We start from the raw sequence: 17594 nt of genomic DNA on the forward strand, positions 1-17594 counted from the left end.
TATTACACCATGAATTAAAGAGATACTTTCTCCATCCGATAATTATAGTCTTGACTGCGTGGCTGGGTAAATAGAATTAGTGTATTGAAATAGAGGGGGTATATTTTTATTTATAATATAATAAATATTATATATAATATAAAAATAATAAATATACTTATGATGTGTTTGTTTGGGGTTTGGATTTTGAGTTTGAGATTTGAATGGTAAAAATTTTGAATTTAAATAGTTGTATGATGTGATATAAATAGGTGTTGATACCGATGTTTTGAATGTAAATTGATTTTTAGTATAATATAAAAAAATAAAAAATAAGTGTTTGATTTGATGTTTTTGGGGGAAAATTTTTGGATGAATAGTAGGATTTTATCAAAATCCTACAAACGAACACACCCTTAATATATTATTTTTTAAAAAAATATTTTTTTTTACAAATAGAATACAATGGTTTCGTGTTTGTTTGGGTGTTTGGATTTTGAATTGGGATTTGAATAGTAAAAATTTTGAATTTAAATAGTTGTACAATGCGATATAAATAGGTGTTGATACGATATTTTGAATGGAAAATTGATTTTTTTAGTATAATATAAAAAATAAAAAATAGGCGTTTGATACGATGTTTTTGGGAAAAAATGGAATGAATAGTAAAAATTTAATCCAATATTCCAAACAGACACACCCTTAAGTATGTTTGTTTTTAGGCTTTAATTTTTGAATTTAGGTTTTTTTTTTAATAGTAAAAATTAAATTTGAATAATTATTTGATATAATATAAATAGTTACGGATGTCGTAAAATAAATTTAAAGTATAATATAAAAAAATAATTATTTGATATGATATTTTTTAAAAAATAAATAATAAAAATATATGCAAAAGAATACAACCTTTGTGTTTGTTTTGAAATTTAATAGTATTATACTTGATATAATAATTTATCAAATATACATATCTATCTTATATGATATTTTTAAGAAAATTAAATTGTGTCCCAATGCTTAAGGTTGTTTTGTTTTGTGCACCATATATTTTTACTATATAAATTTATTTTTATTTTTAAAAATATCAAATTAAATAATAATTATTTTTTTATATTATACTAAAAATTTATTTTACATTAAAAAAATATTTTGTATTAATTTTTATTTATATCGTATTCAATAATTATTTCAACTCAATTGTTTACTAGTAAAAATTCAAATTCAAGCCAAAAACTAAAACACAAAGACAAACGCAATCTAAATTATTGCATACAAAATATTTCTACATAATATCGAATTATAGAAAAACAAAAATGTAGGGGATTAGTACTCCTATAATTAATTAATAATTATTTTTAATTAAAAATTACAAATATCCGTCCGAATGGCAGCAGCCTATAAATGGCAGCCCAGTTAGGGTTCGGTGTCGGACGCCCAATTTCGCGTGCATTTGAGGGCAACGATTTTACCATGATTCTTCCGCTCTCATATTGACCTCATCTTCCGCCGCCGACGCCGGAGAATTTCGCCATCTATACGCCGCCTCATCGGGCTTGTTTGTTCGCCGTGATGTATCCTTCTCGGGGAACCAATCGCTATGGCCAACAGCAGCCGTACACTCCCCAGTCCTACACACCGCAAAATGTACCGTATCATCCCTTTCCTGATATTTTTATCCGAATGTGTTCTACGTTGCGATTGTTGTTTTCCATCTGAATGATGTGTGCGTGGCCTTATTTGTTTGTTTCTTTGCCCCTTTTGCAGCTGGGCGCCGCTTCCCTACTGGGAGGAAGCCACCAAGAAGCGGAGTTGGCTAGGTATAGGGCTCGTGTAAACGTTCCTGGGCATCCTTCATCGGCGGTCGCCGCTGCCGGCGCTGCAGGGGCAGTGCCTACGCCGCAGGCTTACAGCGGACAATACGGTTCTGTCTATGGCTCTAGCGCACAGCAGGTAACTAATTATTTTCAATTGTATTTTTTTTTTTTTTCAAGATTTACCATCTTTCTTGATTTGGATTAGCGTGAGAAGTTTATTTTCGTTTAGTGACGATAAAATAATCGTGGTCGCCATTAACTCTCTAACACCAGATTTGTCCTGTGATAGTTTTACGTGATAAATTTGAATCTCTCTTGTCTGTTTGCCTTTGTGGTCTTTATGTTCTTATTTTGGAATGCCTTTTGGATATTCAAGGGATCTGCAACAACTAATTTGGAAGGTCGGAGTAATTATGGATCATCGATGGCAGAGTCGCCCAAGTATGCAGCTGAGTATGTCTCATCATCAAGTCGTGCCTACGGTCAGAAGGTTGATCAATTGTATTCAGATAGGATGTCTGAATATCCATCTGTTGACAGACGTTCGTATACTGATCGCCACAGTGCATATTTAGGGAGGGATTTAACTAGTGAGACGTCTGATAGATATGATAATCAGGTATTAAATGATGCTATGCACTTCACTTTGCATGTCTCATTTTTTTTCTCTTGTTAATGTTTGTGGTGTCACGTGTTTATTTATTCACCTTTCCAATCAATCATATTGTAATTTGGGTACTTTGGCTCTTTATCCTGCCAGTCTAAGCTGTATGGTCGAATGGAGCAATCAACAGTGCTTAGGCAAGAAGAAATGTTAAAAGCCCGCACACTGCAGTCTGCTTCTATGGAGGGTGGAACTAGGTATATTTGGTTATTAACATTCTTTTATTGTACATGAGTAATTTTTTTAAAGGACTATTTTCGGTGGATATGCTACTGCTTGTTGTAATCCTGTGCCAACAATGATCATAATGTATTGTGAAACTGCGCGTATTATGCATGCCAAGTCCTGATAGTGAGCTCAAACTCAGAAGTGGGTGTGCGATTTCATAAATTATACTAAATCTAGAGCACTGAGTGGCATCAAATTTCTGGCAGACAAGCCGATTATCTCACCACAAGGACTGCAGTTCGTCTTCCTGCCCAAGATCCTATTGCATATGCTGCAAGAGGTGAACTCGAGCCGCATAGTTTATCAATTTTAGGTGGCTCATCGTACAGTGGACAGCATACACCATCAATTTTAGGAGCAGCACCACAACGGAATGTCGATGATCTTGTTTATACCCCAAGTTCTTCAAACCCTGGCTATGGAGTGAGCTTGCCTCCTGGTAGAGACTATGGAGCAGGGAAGGGGCTCCATGGAACGTCACACGAATTAGAATATCGACCTAGCATGTTGGGGCGAGCTGATCACCCAAGACTTGATGATAGGAAAGATGACAGAGCAACATATGCAAGGGAGTTGGAACGAAGAGAGAAAGATAGGGACTACTTGCGCGAGCGTGAAAGAGAAAGAGAAAGAGAGAAGGAGCGACTGCGCGAACGAGAACGGGAGCGAGAGCGAGAACGAGAACGGGAGCGTGAACGAGAACGAGAACGCGAAAGAGAACGTGACAGGGAACGCGAAAGACAACGTGAAAGGGAACGAGAAAGAGAACGGGAGCGGAGGGAGAGGGAGAGAGACCGAGAACACAAGCGTGCACCTGAATTCAGGCAACTCACACCTCCTCGAGTCTCTAGAGAGCGCAGAGGTTCATCTTTGGCAAAGGATATCATCAGACCTCTGACACGGGACTCCCCTCGTCGTGAAGTGGTGCATAGGTGGATCCTATTTTATTACATTATCTAATAGTTCTGTATGTTTAGAAGGTTAACATGCGGCCTTCCCTAACTTGGTGCGTTCTGTAATGCTGAAGGCACCATTCCCCTGTCAAAGAAAAAAGGAGAGAGTATGACTGCAAGGTAAAAATTTCTGAGCAACAGCTTAGCTGTTGCATGGAATTCAGACTGATTTATTGAAACTTCACTGTTGGAATTCATTGCCCTGCGCTTGAATCCTTTGTTGGCAGTTTACTCTTCAAAGTGATTACATTTTTTAGTACCATTGTGTCCAGTTACACTTTCTTGGAATCTGGGTTCTCACTACCATGTGTAGTTTCTCTGCCTGCTATTGTGTTTCAGTATCACATTTGAAATATCTCAGAAACAGCAGGCATTCACCATGTCCTTTTCCACTTTCCTTGCTGGAGAGCCTGTTTTCTCTTCCATTTTCTCTACAATTCCTTGTATTGTTTCTACCTTCTGTAGACACATTTGTGCTTCTTCTGCAGTCCCAGCTCTTACTTGAATGGGTCCTCAGCTGCTTGCTAAAACTGTCAACGCAGAGCTTGTTACCATACTGGAGTCTACATTATTGTACATGCATTTCCGTTTTTTGTTACCGCTTCTGCTGTTACATTTCTAAATGGGCTTTTTGTTTATCAACAAGGCACAATAAAAAAACAATTGGTCTCAAGATACAGTGGAAGGATACTGACCTTCTACTTTGTGATTCCTTTCTGAAATGTATCTTGAGATGGTTTGGTAACTCTTCTAAATTCCCTTGGCAGGTCTTCTCATTTAGTTTTGTGGAAGCTGAGAGGGATTATCTATCACTGGACAAGAGATACCCCCGACTCTACATATCTCCTGAATGCTCAAAGGTCCACCTTCTTACTTTTTGTTCTTGAAGTTATGTTTTCATCACAACCTGCTTTGTTTGACTTTGCTAATTTGGAACATTTTTTAGGTAGTTATTAATTGGCCAAAGAAGAGTCTGCACCTCTCCTTGAGTACCCCTGTGAGGTAAAAATCTGCCTGTATTCTGCCATTGGTCTTTACAGAAAATTTCAAGCTGTTGTGTGTACTTCATGCTGTTTGCTTCATTTCAAGTATTAAGTTAAGTATCTTTTTAAATTGCCTATTATATATACACACATATATTTGGGTCTTCTTAGAAAGTGTCAATTTTCCTTTAGGGAATTTCCTCGTTTCTATGTATTAAATTTTTTCTGCAATTTTTCAGTAGTATTATGATCAGTTGATTTGTTTCTTTGAAAGTAATAGTGAAATAACTATTGTCACACCTCCTGGTGATTTAGTTTTGAGCATGACTTTGTTGAGGAGGCTACTGTGGAGGGGAAAGAATCTCATAGTACAGAAGGTACAACAGATATTTTGCAATCTGGAGCCCAAAATACAGTCTGGAATGCCAAGGTTATTTTTGTTCAGTTGCTAAATTTATATACACATTTATAGTTTTTTTGACGGTATCGGAGATTATGAAAGCATCTGGAAATGAATCTTGCGTCTCTGACAAATATTATTCTGAACCGTATGCTTTTCTAAGTATCGCATGCATATAATCTGCATTTATTGTTATAATGTATTAAATCAGGCGTGTTGTTTATTAATAATGATAATATCTTTGGTGGTAACCTGGACTAGACATGCTTGGAAACAGTGGTACTATTTCATCAGTTTATATCTATAGAGACAACCAAATAAGATAAAAGTAAAAACAAGGGATGTGTTCACCAACCGACACAATTTCCAATGAATATCATTAAAATATACAATATAATGATATATGATATATATTATTCACTCACAAAAAAAAATACAACATAAAATATTATTTTGTATATTACTTACATGATTCTTCATACCTAACGGAAAAAAAAATACATGCATTAAAACCACAAAACAAACACACCCAAGAATCATAAATGTTAACAGACTAAAATTTGTGAAATATCTGTGTTTCATGTGGACAATCCAGAAGCCTCTTTTGGAGTATGGAGGAGGATTTGATTTAATATTGGTCTTGGTTTGAGAACAAGAATTTCATGTAGTTACTAATGCATAATTGTACAGAATTTCATGTGTAAGTAAACCTGACTTGACCCTTTGACTTGGTTTACTTTTATGTTGCCAGATTATTTTGATGAGTGGGCTGAGCAAAAATGCGCTGGCAGAGCTGTCATCTGAAAGACTCTATGATGACCGTATTCCTCACTTTTGCAATATGCTTAGGTTTGCTGTTCTTAAGCAGACTAATATTCTGAGGGCTATTGGCGGCCCTTGGGAGCCAGTGGATGGTGGAAATCCTTCCGATGATAACTCTTTAATTCAAACAGCTATCAGGTTAATATACCCAATTGACTTATTGAATCCTATTATCATTTCCATTAATTGTGCTTAAGAGATAATTTATCAGGTATGCAAAGAATGTAGCAAATCTTGATCTGAAAAGCTGTCAGCACTGGAACCGTTTTCTCGAGGTACATTACTATCCTTTGCTCCACTATCGTACATATGAGTTAAAACTTCAAAAAATGGTTCTCAATCAAAACTATCATATTACTGACAATGAGGCTTCTTCAAACATATAACGTTTTCAAAACATGAAAACAATTTTAAAGTCATTAAAAATTATATGCTTGTCTTTGAGATTTCTGGGGGGGTTGACAGTTCCTAGGAGTAGTATAACTCCAGAAGTTTGAGTTTAGTGATGTAGTAATTGAAGAAATTGATGGGAAGATGATAAGGAAGTCTCTCATACTTCTTATTGGTGTATTTGTCTATTTGATATTATTTGTAATGAGAAAGACTTGAAACTCACGTGGATGTTAGAAGGCAACTTCCTTGATTTATTATTATTATTATTATATCTCAATCTATTGGGAGGATGAATTACTGTTGTTACCCATACCTCAAAGTTCATAATCTTAGTATAAAATTAAGCTATGTATAATGCGATACTAATATCTACTATTGGCAACTTATACAGATTCATTACGAGAGAGTTGGAAAAGATGGACTCTTCAGTCACAAAGAGGTAACTGTTTTTTATGTCCCAGATCTCTCAGACTGTCTTCCTTCACTGGATACATGGAGAGAACAGTGGCTTAGTTATAGAAAGGTTGCTGCTGAGAGGGAGCGCCTGAATTCCCTCAAGAAAGAGGTAGTCCTTATTCCTCGTCAGAAAAAAAAAAATATCTTCTTTGATTTAGTGTATTTTGTTAAGCATATATATAATATATGTATGTGCACTTTTTCTGCACTTATCAACTGTGTAATAATGTTTTTAATCACTGTAAAACCTTTTGGCTAATTTAACCTAAAAATGGATCAAGTTAATGAAATGAAAAGAAATTAAAACAGAAATTACAAGACAAAAATTGAAATATTTCTAACTGCTTCACAAGGGTATTGATATATGTTAGGTGCTCCAGAATGATGCATGACTTTGTATACCCATGTTATAGTATTTGATGATAATCAATGTTTTGTATTTATGCAAGATGAGTGCTACCCAAGGTGGAGATGAATGGAATTAACCTTTTGTTTAGAAGTGAAACGGGTTGCTGCAGAATGATGCATGACTCTGTATGCCTGTGTTATGGTATTTGATGATAATTGATGCCTTGTTTTTATGTAAGATGAGTGCTACCAAAGGTGGAAATGCATGGAATTAGCCAATTGTTCAGAAGTTACTTGGGTTGAATTTACAAAGTAACCTTACAAGATAAATATTATACATGAAAATATGAAATGTGCATGTGGTTTAAAGTATTTTGTTAGTTGGGGAGCTTCTATATAATATTGCAATGTTCAGACCCTCTCAACATGCATATTTTTAAAATGAATGAAAAGTTATTGTGGCTTCCCCGTAGATTCAGAACTTGTTGAGTGATCACTGATTTACTTCTTCTTTGTAAAAATCTCAGATACCTAGAGACAAGGAAGAAGGCTCAAAAGGTAGTTATCTAAGACTATCATATTGATGCTTTATGTATCTCTTTTGATTGAGTTGTTCTATGTAGATAAGAAGAAACTTCAACAGAAAGATAGTGGAGTAACGGCTGATAGTAAAAAGGACACAGTTGCAAGCAAACAGAAAGGGAAAGGAGTTTCTGAGCAGGGAAATGAGAAAGATGAAGCAGATCAAGAGAAAGCTGGGGTAGGACCTCCAGAAGGAGATAAGGTTCAAGAGGAAAATTCTAGTGTTCAGACAGCAGTTAGTACCAAACCTGGAAAGAAGAAAATTATAAAAAGGATAGTTAAGAGGAAGGTTGCTAAGAAAAAAGATGGTGTTGAAACTTCTACTGAGCAGAATGATGCACTAGACAAAGAGGATACTGGAGGAATAAATGTGAGTATTGAAGGTGATGCACAAAAAGATAGCTCCCCAGTAATTAAAACATTTGTGAGGAAGAAGATTGTGAAAAAGTCAGTGAATGCTGCTCCAGAAACAGATGAAACATCAAATCCTGCAGTAGAGACAATCAAGGAACCTGAGAGTGCTGAGGGTATCAAATCTGAAGAGACAAATCAAGCGGTCCAAGAGGGCAGCATCAAAAGCACCGTAAAGAAGAAAGTAGTTAAGCGGGTTCCAAAAAGAAAGGCTGTCTCTGCAGATGATAGTACCAAGGTGGGTGAAGATGATGTGAAAGTGGATCAAACAATAAATCAGCCTGAAAAAGATGTTAGGAGTGAAGAGAAAGGAGAATCTGATGGAAGCCAGGTAAATAAGGTCATTTCAAAAGGCACCAAGACACCAAAAATGGTGCCAGCCAACAAGGAAGAGAAAAATGTAGAAACAAAAGATCTGCCTGGGTCTACATTGGAGGTCAATAATGGTGCAAAATCCAATGAAAAGGAGCACCTGAAAGATGACAAAGATAAGAAAGATGATAATGGGAACAAATCAAGAAGTATGAGTTTAACAGCAACAGAGAAGAAAAGAATAGACGACCCTCCTAGGCATCCTGGCTTGATTCTTCAAACAAAAGCAAGCAAGGGGTCTAAAGTATGTTGACCACAGCATATGTGATTCTCATTATTCTTATAATTTGTCCACAAATGTCTCATTGAAGGATGCAGGAATAATCTACTATGTTCTTTACCTTGCAGTTGCAATCCTTATCACTTTCATTGGATTCACTCTTGGATTATAGTGACAAGGATATTGAAGAATCAAATTTTGAGGTGCGGTATTGTATTTAGTTTTTCCTTTTGAAAGTACTCTGTTAAATATTTCTTGCTTTTCTAGTTTGTGCTTTGAAATTTGAGGCAGCTCTTAACAGGACATTGTTTTATTTTTGTTGCAGTTATCTATATTTGCAGAATCCTTGTATGAAATGCTTCAATATGAGATGGGTTGTCGACTTTTGTCTTTCCTCCAGGTTTAGCATTTTTTTTTTAATAAAATCTAACATCCATCTCATTATGTTATTGTTTTCTCCTTAGCAAGTTTAATTTGTGCAGAAGTTGCGGATAAAATTTGTTGCGAAGAGAAACCAACGAAAGAGGCAGACTAAAGAAACCTCCCAAAAAGAAGATGAGAGCCCATCAAGCAAGCGTGTTAAGACGGATAAGACAGGTGAAGATGTGATGACAACTAAAAATGAAAACACTGATGACACACATAAAAATGAGAGGAGCCCTTCAATCAAGCTTCCTACGACGGATATGACAATGGAGGATGTGATACCTAAAACAGAAAAGACTGATGATGCTCCTGAAGATGTGGAGAACCCACCAAGCAAGTCTGTTGAGACAGATAACGCAACTGAACATCTGATTACAGCGAAAACTGAAAATACCAACGACGCTCACGGAGATGCCAGCACCATTATCAAAGAAGAGACTAATGATGTTGAAAAGGTTGATGAGCCTAAGAAAGAGAATGAAACCCAAGAGGAAGAGCCTGAGGAAGATCCTGAGGAAGATGAAGAAATGCCTTATTCAAGGGAGCATGTCGACTCAGCCAAAGAGGCAAGGATGTATTTGTTTTTATTTATTTTATGAGTCTTATTATGCTAATTATTATGCAGTATAACAGGATAAAAATAAAATGGGTTAATTGTGTCATATGATGGTGAAAATTGAATTCAAGTCTTCCTCCAGTTTAAGTGCAACAAATTGGGGTTTATGATAAATTTGCAGGCTACAAAATCATTCAGTCAGTTTTGAAACACCCATTGAGAAATCTTTGAAAACACTTCCGTCCAAAAGCTTTCTTCTTTTAAAACTTTTAAAAGCTTCACAAATGTGTGTGTGTGTGTATGTGTGTTTTTTTTTTCTTTGATAGATTAACATTAATTTTGCGTGCTTTCACTTCTGGAACAGGTTGATTCGCTAAAAAAGGATGCTGATTTTGTTGGTGAAGATGTTACTCAAAATGAGCAGAATGAGCCGCAGGAAAGTGCAAAGCCAGCTTTAGAGACAACTACCAATCTTGACCCAAGCTATACGGAGAATTTCACCAAGGTGGAACCAAAGACAGGCGGAAACCAGGGTGGTGCTGACAAGGAACTGTTGCAGGTATAATATCGATCACTCTCTTATCATCCATCCTATTCATTCGCTTTGAAAATTGGAGTTCTGAGTTTGAGTTTTCTTCTCATTGTTAACAGGCTTTTAGGTTTTTTGATCGCAACCGTGTTGGATACTTGAGGGTATGCTTGAGGCTTTCATTATATTATATTATTGTTAAGTGCTGAGAAGTTAATGATCTGACTTTCTTTGATCTCGTCAGGTTGAAGATCTGAGGTTGATCATCCATAACTTGGGGATGTTCCTCTCGCACCGGGATGTCAAGGTTTGCACTTCATTGTTTTCCTGTAATCGATCTATTCTACTCGGGACACACTCTGATCAACTTGTTATTGATTAGGAACTTGTGCAAAGTGCACTTTTGGAAAGCAACACTGGCAGGGATGACAAGATTCTATATGATAAACTGGTAAAGATGTCAGATGTTTGAAATCAGAGAATGCGCTCGGTACATCATGTTTCAATCAGATGTTTGAAATCAGAGAATGCGCTCGGTACATCATGTTTCAATCAGATGTTTGAAATCAGAGAATGCGCTCGGTACATCATGTTTCAATTCTTTCCAGTTTTGTGAGAATTTCAACTGAAAAAAGAAGGGGCTGCTACCTTGAAATTCTTGCATGGTTCTCTTTATAGTCAGTTTTTCTTTCAACTTATAATTCGAATGGTTTAGGCCAAGTCTCTTCTTTGAACCGCATAACGACTTGATAAAGATGATGATTATTTGCAATATGTATTGCCATGTGTTTCCATCAAATAATGTTCTCTTCACTCTTTGTTACCTATTGCAACCTAGACACCTGACTGACTTACTGATAACCTAGATTTCACATAAATTTTCTGTCACCACTTAGTTGTGTGCCGATAAAGAAATAGGAACCTCATGCCCTTAATAGCTGCAGAGTAGCTACGGAACCACATTATGCTGTGCAAATATAGTATGTGGACACTATAGAATACCTTAAACACCATAGCAGTACTCTCTTTTTCAAGTTTTATTAGTTGAAGGTAGACTAAACCATCCCTCTCCTACCAGAACATTTTCTGTGAGAATTGCATCATTAGCCACATCAAAAGGCTGCATTTAGATTCCAAATTGCATAAATTTGGTGCACCTTAGTAAATTCTTCAAGAAAGTTTCTGTTAGCCTAGGATATATAACTTCTCATGTGCTAGTGGAGGTGCAAAAAAAAGACATTTTCTTATTGCACTTGTTCAAGGAATAAATTATCAAATTCAACTCTTTTTTGTGATTTCAATATGAAATCATTAGGTAAATAGTGAAAGTTATTTAAAGTTTAAACAAACCTCTAGTTTGGTTGCTTGACATTATCTTGCAGACTATTGTGTTTTGCTGGTTTGGTCATATTTTTCAGGTTTTCCAAAATTCCCACTTGTTAATAATAATAATAATAATAGGGGATAAATGCATATGTGTTAATTATTTTCCATGGCTTCTAGTCGATGTTATGAGTTACTGCATTCTTCAATATATATATATATATATATATAATATTACTAGTTGATTCAATCCCCATAAAAAATCTGGTTGCAGTAGTCAACGTGGGAGTCATCATTTTTGTTTGGTTTAATGAACCTTTCTTGCACGTTTAGTTCAGTTCAATACAATTACTGTTTCTTTCTTTCCCAATATTGTTATTATCTACTTTTTAACTTTACATTTATTTATAAATATACTATAACCATATACATATTTAATTTATCAAAAGGTTTTTTTTTTTTTTTTTTTTTTTTCCCCCACTTCATTAATCCTTTCATATACTTCTTAATATACTTTCATATATTAATCCTTTAATCCCACTTCATTAATCCTTTCATATACTTCTTAAAAATATTTTTATTTTATTTTAGTATTATATATATATATATTGTGGATGTAGAACTATCTATTTATACGACACATTTTTTTTCATTTGACATTATTTATTTTTTAAAAAATATCGCATCAAATATTTTTTTCTTTCACAAAATATGAAATTAAATACTCCCTCTGTTCCAAACACCGTGCAACGTTTGTGTTTGACACGATAATTTAGGTATGGTAATTTGAGATAATTTGAATATTAAGTGATGTAATTGGAGAGAGAAATAATTATTTATTTTTTTTATTTGAATGATGTGATGGGATAAAGTGAAGTGTATATTAATATATGTATAAAAATATTATTAGTTATTTCTAAATTTGGAAATGTTGCAGGGAGTTCGGAGAAAGTACTAATTTTTTACTTTTTTTCTAAAATTTCAAATTTCCAAAAACCTTGAAAGATTTCTGTCTAAACAAACCAATTTTTCTAGACGTGTGTACGTAAGATTTAGTCTCAAACAAATTGCACTCATGACTTGTTCAATTTTCTGTTTTTAGAGGGCGAGTCCAAGCAGGCATATTTTCTTTTATTTTATTTATTAATATAATTTATTATCAAGTTGAGTTAATATTTTTCCAAATTTTATTTGTTACTATAATTAATAAGTAGAATTGATTTCAATCTTTCAAGTCATTCAGCTATGCTTTTAAGTGGATCTGGTTTGTCGGGTTCGACCGAAGGTTTATCCGGTGCGCATTTTCGATTGCAACTACGGATTGCTACGTCATTAAAAATAATAATAGTAATAATAATAATAATAATAATAATAATATTAATAATAATAAATAATGGCTAAGGTAAAAACCCACTCACCATTAATATTTCTGCCGTAGTAACCGAAGTTAGTCGTTCTACCACTTGTGTACCAAAATCGACATTAAATAAAATGGGAATGGTAAGTAAATGTCCACAACAAAACTTTGGCCTGCAATTAAATTAAAGTTTATAGACGTGACCTGACCGTTTCATAATATGCAGGCGTGTATTGATCATAATTCATACACTATTTTCTCCAATTGTCCAATTTCATGACCTCTTCTTCTTGAATTATTCAATTAGTCAACGTAATTATATTATTATTATTATTATTATTATTATTATTATTATTTTCTTTCATCGAAGAAATGAAAAAAATAAAATAAATTATATATATTGCCACGTATTTGAGAAAATCCAGAAAGATCTCTATTGCATAAATACAACTATTTATTAATTCAATATAATAAAATGTTGATGATGACGGGACGGCATTTCTGTTAGTACAGGTAAGATTAGTTGTATATAGAAATATTTTAATAATTGTTAACTAAATTTAAAATATAATTTTATATAATATTTATATATTTATTTGATTTATAAACTTACCAAAATATATTGTATTTTAAAACTATACAATAATACTCAAATAACGATAAACATACATCCAAATGTATAAATGTTATAATTATTGTATTTATTGTTATTGTAACCAAAATAATTAGAGTATTTATCCTCTCATACGAACTTACGTAATACGTATGTGTATGTACGTAGATATATATATATATATATGCCCATAAATACGTATGGCGCGTGCGTATATATAGCAGCTTTGTGAGCAGACCTTCAAACGAAACTGTCGTTTCCGGCTGCCTCGCTTCTCTTGTTTTCACCGTTGAGACCTTTACCTTTTTGGTCGTATTCCGCCATGGATTCACCGCCGACGGGGGAAACGGAGGTCATTCATCGCTCACAAGAGAATAACGGAAATGGAAGTCCGGAGACGAAACGTGACTGGAGTTTGAAATCCGAGCGGAAACTTGAAAATATTGCTGAAAATGAGGGAATAGTTCGGCCTCATTCGTTGCTTCCGAAGCCGGAGGCACCGCCGGGGGTTTTGGAACGCTCGCGATCGTCACCGGAGACGGTTGAGACTGCGGCCGCGGTTTTGGGGAAATTTCTTCGCGAGAAGAGCAACAGCTTATCCTCAGCGGTAACGAGGCGTATTTCGATGATTCGGAAAGAAGAAGGCGACGACGACGGCAAGGATGTGGTGAAGGAGTTCAATTTGGTAGGTTTGAGAGTGACAAAAACCTTGAAGGAGGAGACGAAGGAGCTGAAAGGCAGAATATGCTTCTTCTCTCGGTCCAACTGCCGCGACTGCGGCGCCGTCCGATCGTTCTTCCGCGAAAGGAATCTGAATTGCGTTGAGATCAACGTCGACGTTTACCCCTCGCGAAGGAAGGAATTAATAGAGAAGACCGGCAGCTCCACCGTTCCGCAGATATTCTTCAACGAGAAGCTGATCGGCGGACTGGTGGCGCTGAACTCGCTGCGTAACAGCGGGATGCTTGAAGCGAAAATGGAGGAGATCCTAGGGCGGAAGTGCCCCGACGATGCTCCGTCGCCACCGGTTTACGGCTTTGACGAAGCGGAGGACGAAAAATCTGAAGCGGACGAGATGGCGGCGGTGGCGCGGGTGGTTAGGCAGAGCGTTCCAATCCAAGACCGCATCACAAAGATGAAATTCGTGAAGAATTGCTTCTCCGGCGGCGAGCTCATCGAAGCTCTCGTTCACCATTTTCACTGCAGCCGTACAAAGGTGAATACCTCGATTCCTTCATTTTTTTTTACCTATAAAATTCCATTTATTTTCAGGTAAGAAATAGTAAAAATATATGGCTGAAAATTGAAATCAAACCGTTGAATTGAAAGTGGCCACCAAATTGGACTTCATCCACATCAAACAGCGATATACCTTCTGCATAATTAAATAGCCGTGCAATTAATTCTCAATTGATCTGAGTGGAAACGATTTGAGTTTCAGTTTCTCGAAAAAAAAAACGTGATTAGTTATTGTGAGGTTACAATTCTAAATTGGTTCACGCATTGATGAATTAGTCAAAATATCATTTGGGATGTGGTTATCATTGAATAGTATGTATGTTCTTGCACTAATATATGCATATCGTTATGGTAGGCGACAATTGTGGCAAGATATGTGTATACGCGTCGCCATGGATTTAAATATATCTAATCAAGGCGATGTTGAGAGGACCGTAAGAGTTGAGATTACTCAAGTGATCACATTGCTGAAAAGGAAATATAGCAGTATTGGTTGCTTACTACTTTCTTAAAAGAGTGTCCCAATCATAAATGACATCAACACGGTTAGGAATTAGGTTAGCTAGCATTTCCTACTTCATTATCATTGTCAAGATTGATGTTGGACTTCATTTCAATGCATAAATTTCAAAATTTTAATATGGTTAATTGATTATGTGTATGTAATATCTATGAGAGTGCTGATAAGGGTAATTGGCACCATGCTAATTTTTCTTAATCAATACAAGAAATATAGATAAACACACGTATTAACAGTCTATCCAGCATAATTAGCATGAGTTGTTTGCTTCATTTTATATGTCTGCTGTGTTGACATAGCTGATATGTTTGAGATGAATTATAATATATGTTATATGGACTACTGTCATATAATGTCAATTCATATATTGTATTTATATTATATTAACATGTTATGTATTAACTATTGTCATGTGATGTCAATTCATATATTGTATTTATATTATATTAAAATATGTTTTGTGGCGTTGGTTTATAGTTTTTATGCAATGTTTATGTATATTTTGTGTGCTATTATCACTATTCTAAATAATTAGAGTCGGCATAGTAGTTTGAAACTCTCTTTTGGTGATTTTGTGATGGTGAAATAACATTTATATGTATGGATTTAACTTTAGGCCATTGAGATTGGGAAGCAGCTGGCAAGAAAGCATTTTATTCATCATGTATTTGGGTAAGAAATTCAGAACATAGTTACATCTATTCCAAGATTCCATCATTCACTGAAAATTTAACCAGAATACATATGGATCCAACATATGCAGGGAGAATGAATTGGAGGATGGAAACCACTTGTACCGTTTCCTCGAACACGAGCACTTCATACCAAAATGCCATAATTTCCGAGGTGTGGTGAATGATTCCGAGCCCAAGGCAGCTGCAGCAGTGAGCCACAAGCTTACCTGCTTAATGTCAGCCATAGTCGAGTCCTACACCTCCGACGATAGAAGACATCTCGATTACATTGGAATCAGCAACAGTGAAGAGTTTAGGAGGTGAATAATTGGATATGATAAAAAACACAGCATTAAACTTGCATCATTGATTTATCCTTATTTTCTTGCTAAACATGAAGTCCTTACTAACAACAAAATAATCTGTACCTACTGTAAATTCAGGTATGTAAACCTAGTGGAGGATCTACAGAGAGTGAACCTTACCACTCTTTCCCATGAAGACAAATTGGCATTCTTTTTGAATTTGCACAACGCCATGGCGATGCATGCTGCCATCCGGATTGGTCACCCTGGCAGTATGATCGACCGGAGACCATTCTTTTCTGAGTTTATGTATGTGGTTGGAGGCTACCCCTACTCTTTAAGCTCTATCAGGAATGGTATTCTGAGGAACAACCGGCGACCTCCATTCTCACTCGTAAAGCCATTTGGCAGCGGTGACAAGCGCCTTGAGGTAATGTAAGCTTGTGTTCTATAGAACAAGGATAAGCTCACACCTATCTAGAAAGAAAAAAAAAATTTCAATAAAGATCCATCATATCTTAGCTTGACTAGAACTGAATTGTTGCAAGAATATGAGAAACTGATGCAGAAGTTCTTTCACCTCCCTGCAGTTGGCGTTTCCAAAAGTTAATCCGTTGATTCATTTTGGGACATGGAATGCAACAATAGGAAGCCCCTCGATCAGATTCTTCACTCCCCAAGGCGTCGAATCTGAACTTAAAAACGCCGCGAGGGAATACTTCGGGAGGGATGATGGAATGCAGGTAGACCTTTCCAGCAGGACAGTCTACCTTCCTCGAATAATCAACTGGTGAGCAAATTTCTCATAGATTAAGACAGTTCATAAACTCATCAATGGTGTTCTAAACTGCACAAAACCTTTGCATACACTGATATATACACGCTGCAGGTACACCGCAGATTTCGGGCAAGAAAAGGAAATCCTAAAGTGGATCCTAAACTACTTGGATGCAAGTAAGGCAGGTCTCCTAACACATCTCCTGAGTGATGGAAGTTCGATCAAAATAGCTTACCAGAGTTACAACTGGTCCCTGGATTCTTGAGGATCACATTGCTCAGAAATTCAGCATCCTTCAATATCTGCTGGTTGGTAGAGCAGTGTACATCCAAACTCCAAAGGGTTTCTCTCTCTACAAAGGTTGTGCAGGTACAAGTTATGCTGTCACAGTAGAGAGAGAGAGACTAGATAATAGCATTTCTTCTTAACCTGAAGAGAGCTGTTGCTTGATGAAGAGATTGTGTGGCATAGGAATATCTGTGAAACTATTTTGACTATTACTATTTATTTGTGAAGAGTGAGAAAGTAATAGTTCCATGCATAAAGAGAAGAGTGTTTTAAAGGAAAAGATAAAGAGTAAGATTGCTACTTGTAACTAAGAAAGCTGAACTTTTGTGTCATCAAGTTGCCAAGATTCTGTTATAGCAAG

At 35.8% G+C, this 17594-nt stretch overlaps 2 protein-coding genes across 2 annotated transcripts; both read left to right on the plus strand.

Annotated features, from left to right (window-relative positions):
- The first annotated feature begins 1389 nt into the window (after nt 1-1389).
- On the plus strand, nt 1390-10954 carry LOC127260644 (protein SHORT ROOT IN SALT MEDIUM 1). The gene is made up of 21 exons (XM_051288482.1): nt 1390-1623; nt 1744-1929; nt 2170-2412; nt 2554-2654; nt 2892-3617; nt 3713-3758; nt 4406-4498; nt 4585-4640; nt 4937-5051; nt 5773-5981; nt 6055-6118; nt 6628-6801; nt 7568-7598; nt 7664-8649; nt 8754-8828; nt 8951-9025; nt 9108-9617; nt 9972-10166; nt 10259-10300; nt 10381-10443; nt 10519-10954. The coding sequence occupies exons 1-21, from the start codon at nt 1549-1551 to the stop codon at nt 10606-10608; spliced, it is 4155 nt and encodes a 1384-aa protein (XP_051144439.1). The 5' UTR covers nt 1390-1548; the 3' UTR covers nt 10609-10954.
- Nucleotides 10955-13639: 2685 nt separating this feature from the next.
- On the plus strand, nt 13640-17565 carry LOC127260705 (uncharacterized). The gene is made up of 6 exons (XM_051288585.1): nt 13640-14645; nt 15805-15860; nt 15952-16182; nt 16306-16597; nt 16758-16957; nt 17057-17565. Exons 1-6 carry the CDS (start codon nt 13752-13754, stop codon nt 17208-17210), a joined length of 1827 nt encoding a protein of 608 aa, XP_051144542.1. The 5' UTR covers nt 13640-13751; the 3' UTR covers nt 17211-17565.
- Nucleotides 17566-17594: the final 29 nt, after the last annotated feature.

This window comes from Andrographis paniculata, unplaced genomic scaffold, assembly GCF_009805555.1.
Source record: "Andrographis paniculata isolate CXL003 unplaced genomic scaffold, ASM980555v1 Contig62END, whole genome shotgun sequence".
Classification (NCBI taxonomy): domain Eukaryota; kingdom Viridiplantae; phylum Streptophyta; class Magnoliopsida; order Lamiales; family Acanthaceae; genus Andrographis; species Andrographis paniculata.

Excerpts from the sequence above, each read along its gene's own strand:
- LOC127260644 (XM_051288482.1), top strand. The coding sequence starts at position 1,549 with ATGTATCCTTCTCGGGGAACCAATCGCTATGGCCAACAGCAGCCGTAC. Across the intron at positions 6,802-7,567 it reads TGAATTCCCTCAAGAAAGAG|ATACCTAGAGACAAGGAAGA; the intron begins GTAGTCCTTATT and ends TAAAAATCTCAG. Across the intron at positions 9,618-9,971 it reads ATGTCGACTCAGCCAAAGAG|GTTGATTCGCTAAAAAAGGA; the intron begins GCAAGGATGTAT and ends CTTCTGGAACAG.
- LOC127260705 (XM_051288585.1), top strand. The coding sequence starts at position 13,752 with ATGGATTCACCGCCGACGGGGGAAACGGAGGTCATTCATCGCTCACAA. Across the intron at positions 15,861-15,951 it reads TTTATTCATCATGTATTTGG|GGAGAATGAATTGGAGGATG; the intron begins GTAAGAAATTCA and ends CAACATATGCAG. Across the intron at positions 16,598-16,757 it reads GCGGTGACAAGCGCCTTGAG|TTGGCGTTTCCAAAAGTTAA; the intron begins GTAATGTAAGCT and ends ACCTCCCTGCAG.